At 46.9% G+C, this 12,693-nt stretch overlaps 1 protein-coding gene across 7 annotated transcripts in view; it reads right to left on the bottom strand.

Moving 5' to 3' along the window:
• Positions 1-12,693, bottom strand: part of ETS1 (ETS proto-oncogene 1, transcription factor) — a 128,814-nt gene that overhangs the window by 62,774 nt on the left and 53,347 nt on the right. The window contains exon 1 of one of the 7 annotated variants that reach the window (XM_036106025.2): positions 2,622-3,080. The exons of 4 other annotated variants lie outside the window; for them this stretch is intronic. In XM_036106025.2, coding sequence (XP_035961918.1) covers positions 2,622-2,703 — 82 coding nt within the window. In that variant the 5' untranslated portion in view covers positions 2,704-3,080. Of the gene's footprint in view, positions 1-2,621; positions 3,081-12,693 lie in introns of those variants that run through there. 2 more of the 7 variants (XM_036106028.2, XM_036106026.2) reach the window with 2 other exon arrangements.

The raw sequence follows: 12,693 nt of genomic DNA, 5'->3' as shown, positions 1-12,693 counted from the left end.
CTACTGCCTCCCTACTGGCTCCCATGGATTGGGGTGGATTGGGGTGGACTGGGGTGGATTGGGGGGGGGGGAATCCTGGTTTAATTATTTAAGCCAGATAAGATCCCAAACTAGTTGTCTCCACACATAAGAAACTAAACGACCCAAAGAATCATTCTGAAAAATATTTAAGTCACAGCTGTGGACACAAAGCCACGCTGTGAAAAGTTAAACTTTAAACACATGTCCTATATGGTCTGATGGGCAAAGCAAATCCCCACTTACCCAGTGTCTTCCCCACCCACCAACAAAGGCAGGCAGCCCTGGCCAATGCTTCTTCTATCCTTGCACCTGCAAGCTTAAGCCTCAACTGAAGTTTCTTTGCTGAGCTTTTCAAAGGCAACTTGCAGTATTACTCAAGGCAACATACATTGAGAAGTTAGAAAAAGGGATTAATTTTACTCTAGCCACTGGCTTACAAGATTTTCTTAAGTAAGTGACTTACCTTCTCTGGGCCTCTATTTTCTTCTCTGAGATATGGGTACAATATTCACATCTACGTTACTAAAAATTCAGGGGAAAAAACCTAAACTAAAACTGCTATATATATTTTCAAGTTTCTCTGTTTTTCCCCAAGACAGTGCCAGAAATCAAATCTCATTATGATGAATGGCAGGAGATTGCTCAATTTCTCTGACCCGCTGAAATTTTGTTGTATCGAAGGCTGCTTACAAAACCTGATCAGTGGCTTGTCAACCTTTTTTGAAAAAGAGAGGCACTATAAAGACACTTATTATAATAGATGTTGACTGTAGCATTAGGGCTTACTGTCCCCATTTTACAGATGGGAATGCCAAGCAAAGTTACTTGCCCTGAGGCTTATTTTTATCAATAACCAAAGTAACAACACCATGTGCTCAAAATCTCTAATATACAATATTAAATTACCCGCCCCCCAAAATGACTTCAGTTGTTTACTGTGATCTAAAACATGTGTTTCCAGGGGCACTTCTTCATTCCCAGCACACGAAATCCACTGTAGGTATGTGGACTGACCTATCTTACACGATACTTCCCAGACAGCCAAATCTGTCTCTTCCCCATAAACACACATATAAACAAGCCATTCTTAAAGAAAGAACCTATTAGTTGAGTTTATATCTTTGCTGGCAACTATCCTTTCATTTCTTTGATACATGGCTTGGATCAATTGTGACTAACAGAATTCATTCTGGCTTCATTGAACCCCAAACACAACCAGCACAGCGACATCATTTCCGAACCGTAGCTCTAAGCGCCTGAAATGTCTCCGTGGTTCTAGTTGATCTCAGCATTGCTCTGACCGTCATCATCCTTGTAACAACAAACAAGCTAGCCTTCTTTGTGCACTCCCCAGTGGAACTCCCAATACTGGGGCTGAATGTTAGGGGGTCTAACAGGAGAGGACAGGGCCATGTCTTCATTAACATTTCGGGAAGATCTCCAAGGGACAGAACATTCAGCTTGGCTTATGTTGGAAGTTTAAGCAGGTGAAGAAAGGGTTAAAATAAGCAACTGATGATGGCAGAGGCAAAGAAGTGTTAACCAAAAGCAAGAGCAGCTAAACTTATCAATAATCAGATACAACAGAGCAGCAGGTCACTGCAATTAATTATTTTCCAGAAAGCATCACCTTCTCTCCAAATCTTATTATATATACCTTTACCTCTAAAATCACTAATCTCAAAAGGATAGCTGGCAGTTCCCTATTCTAAAAGAAAACATCTATTCTTCTCAAACTGCATTTATTCCTGGACTTCTGGACCCCATGAAACTGTGTAGGATCAAACATTGTGTCTAAGACAAGATCAAATTTCTTTCCTATCCCCTTCTTCTAAATCCTTCAAATCAAAGAGTTGGATAACACCACCCACCAAAGACCCAAAGTCACATTTGGGGTCAGGATGTTTTCCCTCTTCTAACAGATCTTTGGTACAAGAGGACAAACGTATGGCAGATGAGAAAGCTTTGGATAAAGTAAGTAACCTGCATGAATAGAATCGGGATGTTTCCAGAAGTTAAGATGATCCTTTCAGTTCTCCTACCACCTCCTTGCCCTCAACCCAGAAAAGAGGAGCTAGATAGCAAAGGGGCATGTGACAGAGGAGCTCAGGAAGGCAAGACGTTTGAAAATGTGCTTGTAGGCCAGCCAGTGAGACACTGTTTCTGCTCTTACTGCCCAGGGCCCTCCACCCAGCTCCAAGTCTGGGGGATGCAGGGGCTGTGGATGATGTCTTCTGCGCAGTGTCCATCCCCCCCCCCCCCCAACGCTAAGGAATAAGGCCAGAGCGTGCTCGCTCATTTGGAAAGATTAAAAAAAAAAAAAAAAAAAAAAGCAGGAATGAGGGTGCTGGACATTCTATAAGCTTTTTCCCACTACTCACAAAAACACAGCTGTGAAAATAAATACCACCCCCCAAACAAGGGTCTCAGGCCACCAACAGTCCTCCTCCTCTTCTCTACCTTGCTCCAGCTGCCACCAGCATCGCCTCGCTCAGGCAGAAACGCACTGCCTGGGAGGAAACAGCGGAAAGGGGGAGAAGCGGAGGGGACCCAGCCTCTGGCCGAAAGCTGGCGTGGGGGTCTCGACAGTCACCACTCACCCGGGGAGGGGAAAAGCTCCAGATCGACTTTTTCCGTCTTGATGATGGTGAGAGTCGGTTTGAGATCGACGGCCGCCTTCATGGTGCCAGGAGTGGAGGGCAGACAGGATTATAGCAAGTTTGCTGTTATTCTTGTTGTCTTTTTAATAGGGATTAGTAACAGGGGAAGGGGGACGGGGGGACTCCGACTTTCTTCCCTAAGATCTCAAATTCCCGCTGACTTTTCCCCGCGCCCAGAAGGTGCGCGCCCGGCACTCTCTCCCGGGAAGTTGGCACTTTGCGGAGAAGTGCGCGCGCCCCGGGTCCCAGCCTCGCCTGCGCCTCGCCCCGCTCCTCCTCGTCCTCGCCCCGCTCCTCCTCTCCGCCGGCAGGCAGCTTCAGCTCGCTCTCGCTCTCCGGAGCCGCGCTCTCCCTCCCTCTCTCTCTCCCTCCTCTTTAGGGCGTTTCTCGCGGCGCCGAGCCTCGGCCGCCGGGTCTGCGCGCCCGCCCCCCCCATCCCCCAGGATCTCCGCGGCGGCGGGGGGGGGGGGGGGGGCGAGGGGCGGGGCCGGCGGGGCGGGGGCGGCCCGGGGGCGGGGCCAGAGAGCCGCGGCCAATCGGCGGCGGCGGCCCAAAAACGAAAGGAAGGCGTGGCGGAGCTCCGCGGCCACCCGCGCCCGCGCCCGCTGCCTGCCGAGGCCCAGCGGCGGGGCAGCGGATAGCTGAGCGCGGAGCCGGCAGGGCGCTGAGCCCGCTGCCCGGCCGGGAAGGGCCCAGAGCGCGCGAGCAGGCTGGGTGGCAGAGGCTGCCGCGGCCGTTTCGGGAAAGTCCGTCTGATTCGCCACGCATTCTTGAGGACTTGGTCACCCGCTCCTGCCCCCTTCCCAGTAGCAGCATAGTTTTCCGAGTGCGTGTACATCATTCATTCACAAAGACTGACACACAGGACGTGAGGCATGCGGAGGAAGGGGCGTGCGTGCGAGCGGGCGCAGGGGGTTCTGGAGCCAGTGTCCTCCAAGGGCTTTGGGAGTCCTGGACTCTCGCCGGTTAGTGAGTCAGGATTCGGTGCTGTGTTTCTGGAGGAGCCTTCGATTTTTCAGAGACCCCCCTCCCCGCCGTGTCATGGTTAAGAAATAAGTTAGGAAAAGACGGAGGCAGCGTTCCTGAGCAGAATTCTCGCGGACCTTGAGAAGGATCAAGCCCAAAGCAGCCTACGGGAGACCCCAAAACAAAGGCCCAAATGCTTATGTATTATTGGGAGAGCAGCGAACAGGGCCCCCAAACTGGAATCCAGTCATGGGCTTCCATAAGCGTCCAGTTTACCTATAGCAGCAGTTGGGTGTTAGGGGAAGCTATTATTCTGTTCCTCTAATTATGTCGCCATTGGCCTTTCCTTTCACAGACTCTCCTCCACTAGGTAAAACTGACAACCCTACTACCACCACCACCAGCAAAAAAAGTGATGCAGAGGCTCTGTGGTTTTGAACTTCTGGAGTACATCATTCGCAGCTGTGACAGAATCACAATGCACAGCCCCTGTTCCATTTGGGAATTCCAGACACTTCGGACACCACAACAAGATCCCAAATAATTAATGACTGCACTAATACTTTGGTTATCGTAAGTGGACCTAGTTGGTTCTAATTAACACATCAACCACTAAATCTAGAGGAATGAACACAGCCTCACGTGTATAGCTAGAGCCAGACATTGAGATCTACTCTGATTAACTAGAAGATTAAACATCAATCTTTCTGAACAACCTCAAAGAAAGCTATTTTTAATACTGTTTCCTGATTTCTAAGCCTATGTTGAACTACCACCACTTGTCTGCAACTGACTCAGATCAGTTTTAAGACACCTGCTTACCTTCACCTAATCCCAGTTTTGTCTCCTTGAAGCATTAGTAACTTGCAGTTTTCCCACAGCAAATGGGAAAAGGAGCTAGGAACAGAAAATAAATCTGTGGCTCCGGATTCCAAATTCAGATTATGCCCGTCCTTCAGTGACCAGAGGAAAATATTTGTATGTGACAATTCTAATTTTTGAAAGATTGTTGTAATCCAGCTGTGTTTCCAAAAGGTGTGAGAAAACAATGCTGGCCTCCAGATGACAAGAACAGACACTTTTGATCCTGGGAAAAAACCGGAGGAAACGGCTGGAAGAATGAATTGGATATTTACACGTCCAAAGGAACAGCAAAAGAAAGGATCTTGAACCCATCCTGCCTTGCCCGCTCTGAATACATCAGCAAAAGAACTGAGCAAATCAAGAGTTGCTTTGGGGAATCTTGTTTTATTGATGTGTTAAGAAAATGCTGTTATTTTTAAATCCAAGTGTGAGTACTTTTCTACTTGCAAACAAAGCTGCCTCAGAGCCAGTCTTCTCTCTTCCCCAGAATCCTCTTCAGCTTTCTTCCCCAGGCTAGCCTGAACCCTGCTGCCAACACCCCCCACCATCAGACACTAAAAGAACCCACCAGGATCCAACCGGAAGCACTTTCCACTCCACTCCCGCAGTGGGGGAATTCATTCCTTTGGTTCTTCAACAATGACATCTCACCTTGTCCATCACCCTTTTGTAACCCAGTCCTGCTGCACAGAAGCTCAAAATATTTGAAGGTCTGAATCAAGGAAGGGGGTTAAGCAAGACGAGAGGGTGGGGGAGATAGCCAGGGGCCGCCACAGACCTCCAGGAAATCTCCTTCTACCTGAGGCTGATTGTGAACAGTGAAGTTATCACGAATTATGCATCTAACTTCGGATCTAACTGAAACTTCGCTTGGGACAAGGGGCACTGATGTAAACAAGTTAAAATATGTTCACAAATGTGGGATATTAATAATCCAATCGGGCCGCAAGTATCAAATCAATGTTGATAAATGAAATTTGCATTCTCTTTACAACATGAGTAGATTCTTGTAAATGTTCTACTTAACTTAGATGGCACTTCTATCTTACCGGAGCCTAAAAAACAATCCTAGCCCAGTGCCTGACACACTGCAGACACTCAGGAAATATCTATTCAGTAATGAACTATCAACTTCCTGGTCACTAGGAGCGTCTACTTTGCCACCAACTCTCTCTAACTCAAAGGTTTAAGTGAAGCTGGTTCTGCTATGGCTTGTGAAGATGAACTTAACCATGTAAGCTACTCCGCCCCTAGGTCTGCCCTGTGTCCCCCACGTCAGAGCAGAACCCCTGTTCCCCAGCATTCGTGCCCACTCAGGTTCACTTGTGCCTCAGTTTCCCCACCAGCAAAACAAGAGCAGCTGGGCCTTGCCTTCCAGCTACTTAGGCAAGTTGTTCCAACTTGTGAGGCACTCGAGAAAAATCAACCAAGGAAATACTTCCTTGCTTTTGTTTGTAATGCAGCAGTCTGATCCTCCTACACTCGGGAGAAAACAGGATTGTATTTTTAAACATTCCTAAGCCCTAGGGAATTACACCCAGCAAGCGCTAAAACTCCCTAAACTAGGAACTTCATGTCAATAAGGGTCAAAACAGGGCTGCAAGAGTTGGGGGACAGGGGTGTGCAGTTAGACATTAATGATCTCGAGCAACTAGTCACATTTTTATAAGAATTCCCTCACATGCATAGAAGATGTCCAAAACATTAACTTTCTCTTTACTACTCCGCCCCTCAACTCCACACCAGCCTCAATAAAAAAGAAAGATAAAAATACACCAGATTTCAAACAGTCATGGAAGACAGACTCTCCCTCTCCACAAGCGTGCTAGAATAAGTTATTTGTCTCTTTCTTGAATCTTAAACTTCACCAAACCAAAGAACCTCTGAGTTTTGAGCTAAAATATGCTGTCTTGGAGGTAGGTGCAAAAAACATTCAGACCACTAACGGCTGATCCAGAACAAGTTTATGACTCACAGATGTTGATTTACAGGTTCAAATGTAAGATTAAAAAAAAAAAAAAGTCCTCAATTAACAACCTGTCTGAGTTGCGTTTGTGGTTGTTTTTTCTCTGAGAAAAGGCAACAGTCCCCGTCGCACACAGGGACCTAGAAACAGGCCTCTAAAACTTCACTCTAAAGCAAGTGGTTTCTCCGTGATAAGTTGAGTCATTAAAAAAGCACAGTGGGGCAGAAAACTGCCTGGGGCTTCGATATCTACCATTATCAAGCAGCAATAAAATGGCAAATTGGAGATCGAAAGGAAAATGAAAATAACTCTCTTAATTAAACTCTGATGCCAGAAGGCCTGAGGGTCAGTTTAAAAACCCAAGTGGCGGGCTCAGAGCTGTAGGGCTGCGGGCTGGCTCCGTGACCTCAGCAGAGCCACTTAACCTTTGTGTGTGACAACCTCATCTCTGTTTCAGGGAATCAAATCACCCCTGGCTCTCCCGACCATGTAATACACACTCATTAGCTATTGTTTAGAAGGTACAATAAACAATGGGCCGTAAGAAGAGCCCTAGTTAGGGGGAAGTAGTGGGGGGAGGGGGGCAGGGAGAGGGAGGACTTAGGGGCTGCTTGGCACACACAATCCAAGATGAGAGTGAGCAGTGTAGGCTTGGAGTAGGACTCAGGTTCGAACTCTAGCTCTACCCGCTAACTGGCTAAATTCCTGCTCCTAAGTCACTTACTCCAAAACCTCAGCTCCTCCACACTCAAGGTAGAGACAATAATAGCACCCCGCTTTTAGGGTCGTTTGGAGCATTAAATGGGATAATGCATGCAAAGCACTTAGCACGGCGTCCGGGTCAGAAAACGTGCCCAGTTAAATTGTTGTTACTGCTATTAAGATCCAGGATGAGGTAGAATAGTCAAGAAATCCTGTTCAATCTCCAGGACCATCCCCTTCGCAGAGTAACTTGCATCCTCTATTTACCTGAACTGTCTTCAGGGACAGATAGGGAGAACGATCGTGTTAATTTAAAAATCTCTCCAGACCCCTTCCTCACTCAGTTCCTGATTTGGGAACTTGCCCAGCTTTGGCCTCCTTTGAGAAATCCCATCACTACCTGATTAGAAGAGAAAACTGCAGATTTGTATTTAAGAGTCATGGAAAATCCGTAGTTCAAATTCAGAAGGAAGATCGCGTGGGTGGTACCTCAGTAGAGCCAACATCTTCGATCTTGGCTTTGTCATGTGTTGGAGCTAGCTGGAGTCTCTTAGAGATTTTCAAGTCTAGCCCTCCTGCTCACTAGAGGGAAAAAATGAGTGTGAGAGGGTAGGTCATTCTGCCCAAGGCCACACATCCTGAAAAAGACAATGTCCAGTCCTACAACAGTATCCCTGGGACTGCAGTTCTGTCCGTGGCATCTCCTTGGGTCTGCGGATACCACACTTGCATAAGCCACGCCATTCAGCGTGGTCTGTTACGGGACACTCTTGAGACACAAAGCAGGATCCAGTGTACACAGAAACAGATAGATGATCAGCCTCAATTTCTGGAAATCTGACAGTGTTCTCTACACCCGATGTGTTGTCTTTGGGCAAGTGCAATGCAGGATAACCACACTAGCATTCCCTGTGGGAGCCAGCTTGGCATGGGCTGTAGGGAGAGAAAGGGTCTGGGTTGGCTCTATTGCTGTCTGCAGTTTCTTTAGACTGTAATTATGAACCATTCAGCTGCATCTGCAGCCCCAACAATGTGGGATGGATTGGCCTAATCCACAGACCAAGCGACACTATAAAATCCACCAGTTTAGACATCACGTATTCCTCTAGCAGCAAATCGGGCTCTACTCCCCCAGAAAGAGGTGAGGAGCTGCCTATCAAGGCTGCAGGGCTCCGAGGCTTCCTCTACACCCACACTGAGCCCATTTCCTGGGATTGTTGCTCCCTCCTGGGCCTGGATAATGCAGAATGCAGGCTACCCTATGAGCCTTTGGGGATCATGTAATCTGGATTCCAATTTAAATTGTCCTAAATTGGCCTCTTGAGGAGGTAGAGGGATGATAGCCCTAGCACAGGTGGCAGGAGCACCAGCGTTCTTTAATAACCTGAAGAAGCAGAGAAGCAGGCTCTTAGCAAGGAGCTCTATACCCCAGGAGAACAAAATCCTGGCCCCCTCCCCAGCCTGCAGGTGGTTTCATCTGGTGGAAGGCTAAGGCCTTCCTCTGATCTTACCCTGCTTTTCTCTTGGGTTACAAAGACAACAGCAGACTTCAAAACAGATGTTCTCTGCAGTTGTGGTCTGAATCTCAAATTAAGATAATTTCATTGTGGAATCTTCCCCATTTTCCTCCCCCTTTCATTTTAAAATGCCAACGCAATTGCCCCAAAGACTAGCATTTACCACCCCCAGAGATGAAGGAGCAGAGATAGGGCGGAGGATTTCTCCAGCCTGTTCTTAATGCTGGAAGTGAGGCGGGGGAAGCAGAGAGCACGAGAAGAGGAAGAAATCATCCTGATGGGAAAAAGGACGATGGTACAGGAGGAAGCACTAGCAAGGGACCTTCTTGGAGAACAAAGGAAGGACAAGTTGGGGTCGGGGGCAGGCATGAGGAGTCACAGCAATTCTATGTCCTCGGCATTTGGGGACTTAAATCCCTAAGATCTCAAAATGAAATTAAAGCCTGGTAATGTGTCCAGTATGGTCACCGAGCCCATTTCAAGGACCTGCATGGCCATCAGCCATGGAAGGACAATAAAGCAAATCCATAGGAGGTTCCCAAGCTGGAAGGTTGCATGGGACATCGAGGGGGAGAGAGGAGAGAGGATCTCAGGAGGAGGACACAGAAGGTGCAAGGGAAGGTCAAGCTGGAAATCGACCTCAAACACAGACTTTCTCCCCACATGGACGTGCTGCATGCAAAGAATCTCCCTCCCCATCCCCATGAGGTGGTCCTCTCGCACTCAGAGGCCTGTGCAGACACCTAGTGAACATTTGAATGGGCACGTCCCCTCCGACGCTACCTAAAGGCAGCAACCGGCCTGAGCCATCACAACCTCCAGTACCCAGCTCAAGATGGCAGGAGCTTAATAAACCCATTGATGATTTAATTAATGAACAGGTAACTTCCTCACATTCCAAATATGGATCTTTAACTCAGATATCCGTCTTCGATTTTATTTTATTTACTTACTTTGTTTGTTTGTTTAGTTTTGTCTAATGTGCGACTCAAGGTTGCCCAAAGTTCAAGAGCAAAGACCCAGCCAAGTGACGCTTTTCCAACTGAAAAGGTCTTTATGAAGTTTTATTGGGCTACTGTCCTCTCTGACCTCCTGTAAAGGAAAATGTTGCTGAAGGTCAGCATATTCATTTTATTTTTCATCTGAGCATTTTCGGTATAGGTGTTTGTGAAAAATGGCATCTGGCTTACCACAAAGCCAACCAGCTGCTTTGTTGTCAGTCTGAACTTTTATGTCACCTACTGTCCGTAGTCTCACTCTGCTGCTCAGAGGCAGTCTTTAGGGCCTTCTGAACTTTAAGTTGAATCTTCTATATCACTGATTATCGTGAAGGTAAGATGCCCAATCATTATATCCATAAAGATTCAAGAGAATGCATGAAAGGAACCCCATTATCTCCATCTTTGGGAGGAAGAATAGACTGTCAGATGCTGATAGGGAGGCTAGTACCTGTTACAAATCCCCTTTACCTTGTCAAATTTGCTCTAACTGGTCAGGTTTCTGGAAGCACAGGCCATACTGTAGGCATCCCCCAGAGTGAGAGAACGAGAACGGGGAGGGAGTGGGGACGGGGAGGGCAGAGGGACCAACTGAGGCACGGGCACCAAACAGGTGGCACACAGACACACACACACACACACACACACACACAAAACAAAAACAAAACAAAAAAACACCAAGCAGGTTGATCTTAAACCATAGAAGCCAAGGAAATAACAGGTTCGGTTAGGGTCCACAGTTACCACCAAGCTGTGATGAGGATCATGAACACACATTCTTTTACATCACCTCAACCAGAGGACCTAGGTCCTTTTTATCTTGGGCCTATTATATGAGAAGAGGCCCAAGAAAAAATTGAACGTGTCACACCGAGAACATCTTCCTAGCCAATAACTCTAACATTCTGTGGGTCGTCTACAAACGTTTTACTCAGGAACGTCTCTAGCATCCGTCTCACCTTTAGCATCCTGCACTGAACGTTATCATGTCATAAGGAATTCATACGAGTACCACCTTTGCCCCCTGCTGAATCGTGCAATGCGGAGGACTTTTTAAATTCCCTTGCTGTTTCCGATCTTCTTTTGTACATGGACTGGCCTGAAAAATGTACACAAAATCCAGAATTCCGTACCTATTCAGGAACATAAATCCATAAAAACAACTCTAGGGTGTCCAGGGTAATTACTCATTTTTGGAATTGACTAAGTACCCCTTATGCCACTGATAGAAAGTTGACAGTTGAGAAACAGCCTCAAGAAGGGATATGTCAACTTCTCCAAGATTACAGTTCACATGCAATTCTCTGCTCTTAAGGGCCGAGGGGAGATGAAGCCTTTTCTCATTTGCAAGGAGCCAGCTGTGCTCGCTCTGCGTCTTGCATCACCTCTCGGGAAGGAGTCAGAATGGAGTGGATGGTCCTGGCCATGACACATGAGGTGAAACAGACCCCAGCTCCCAGCTCATCTATCTGGATTGGCTTCTATACAATAAAAACCTTTCTCCTCAGAGTTAGTGAAGAGGGGAGAAGCAAATCCGACATGTGTGACGTGCAAGAAGGCGCCATTTAATCAGTCAGGCCTGTGAAGCACTTTCAAGCGTTCAGGGCTTGAAATGATAGGTAATGATAGGTAATGTGGAACACGAAGAAAGTAGAAAATAAAGAAGTTACTTCTCAATGGAAATGTATTTCATCAGACTGATCAGAAACATGTGTTTTCCCCAGACTGGGAAACCATCTTGAAAGACTTCATCACAAAAAGGCCTTGGGTGGGAAGGGCCGCTAGGGACCTGCTGGGGAGGGGAGGAGGGAGGTGCAGCTGGGTGGGGAGCTGGCAACAGACTGTGGGAGAAAGAATAAGCAGCAGTCAGCTCTCTGGTGGCAGGTTCCCAGGAGAGATCCCTTTCCAGGAATTAAAAATTCTAAATAATGTTGAGAATTGTCAAAAATCAAAAAGATTACGGACTTTTCTTTCAGGGAATTCCACAGCATTGAGAGAGACCAGATGGCTGGCAACAACCATTCCCAGATCCGGGAGAGGCCCAGCATCCCATATACTCTTCATTTTCAGTGAGCTAACATTTTCTGTCATGGAGAGTATTTTTTTTTAATCGAATTGAACTGGGCTGAGGTGTTGAGGTAAAGAGACAATTCCAAATAAGTGTTCCTGCTTCCAAATAGCCCATGTGAAGACCTGCAGTTTCTTGTCAAATCGACTATTGGGCTTTGGTGTCTTAACTTCATAGAATGCACTTAAACTTGAAAATAACTGAGGAGGCAATGTAGTAGAGTAGTTAAGAGCAAAAGGTTGAGTTTCAGCTTGCCCCCCCCCCCTCCAGCTATCAGTCCTTTGGCCTCAGAAAGCCTCAATTTCTTCATCTCTAGAATGGAGGTGATCATCATGCCCAGCTCACAGAGTTGAACCAAAGACAGAATGAACGTGTGCTAAGTAATTTGCCCTGGGCCTGATGCAGAATGAGCACTCAACAACACTTTGCTTCTCTTATTCCCTAGAAAAATCAGAATTGTGACTTTGGGTTGAGTGACCATAAAATTTTCATAGAAGTTAATCCAAGCTGTGGTATACAATGTTCCCACGATGAGATTAGGATATGGTGATCCCTCTTGGTGTGTGCCATTAAATCCATAACACAATAATAAAGATTATTTTAGGTCTGAGTATGCAAATCACAGCATCCTCTTGGATGAAAGGGGGTTGAATCACATTATAGAGACGTGACATACGGTTATGGAAGTTCTAATCGTATGTTCACGGCTACATTACACATTAGCAGCAAAGAGAAAAATATTCACCCTTGGAACTCTTCCCACATTGGACCGTCCCCACCCCGGGCTGCAGGTCTCATACCCATTCAGTGATTCTGTACAACCGGAGCAAAACAAGAACTTGGCTTGTGCCATCTGGCTGGTCAGTGGTCTTAGCAGAACCTCACACCCTATCTAAGACATAGCTTGTACATGCTGTCTGAGGCATTCCTC

This window comes from Halichoerus grypus, chromosome 11 (assembly GCF_964656455.1).
Source record: "Halichoerus grypus chromosome 11, mHalGry1.hap1.1, whole genome shotgun sequence".
In the NCBI taxonomy this organism is placed as follows: domain Eukaryota; kingdom Metazoa; phylum Chordata; class Mammalia; order Carnivora; family Phocidae; genus Halichoerus; species Halichoerus grypus.
This window is presented reverse-complemented; position numbering and strand designations above follow the sequence as displayed.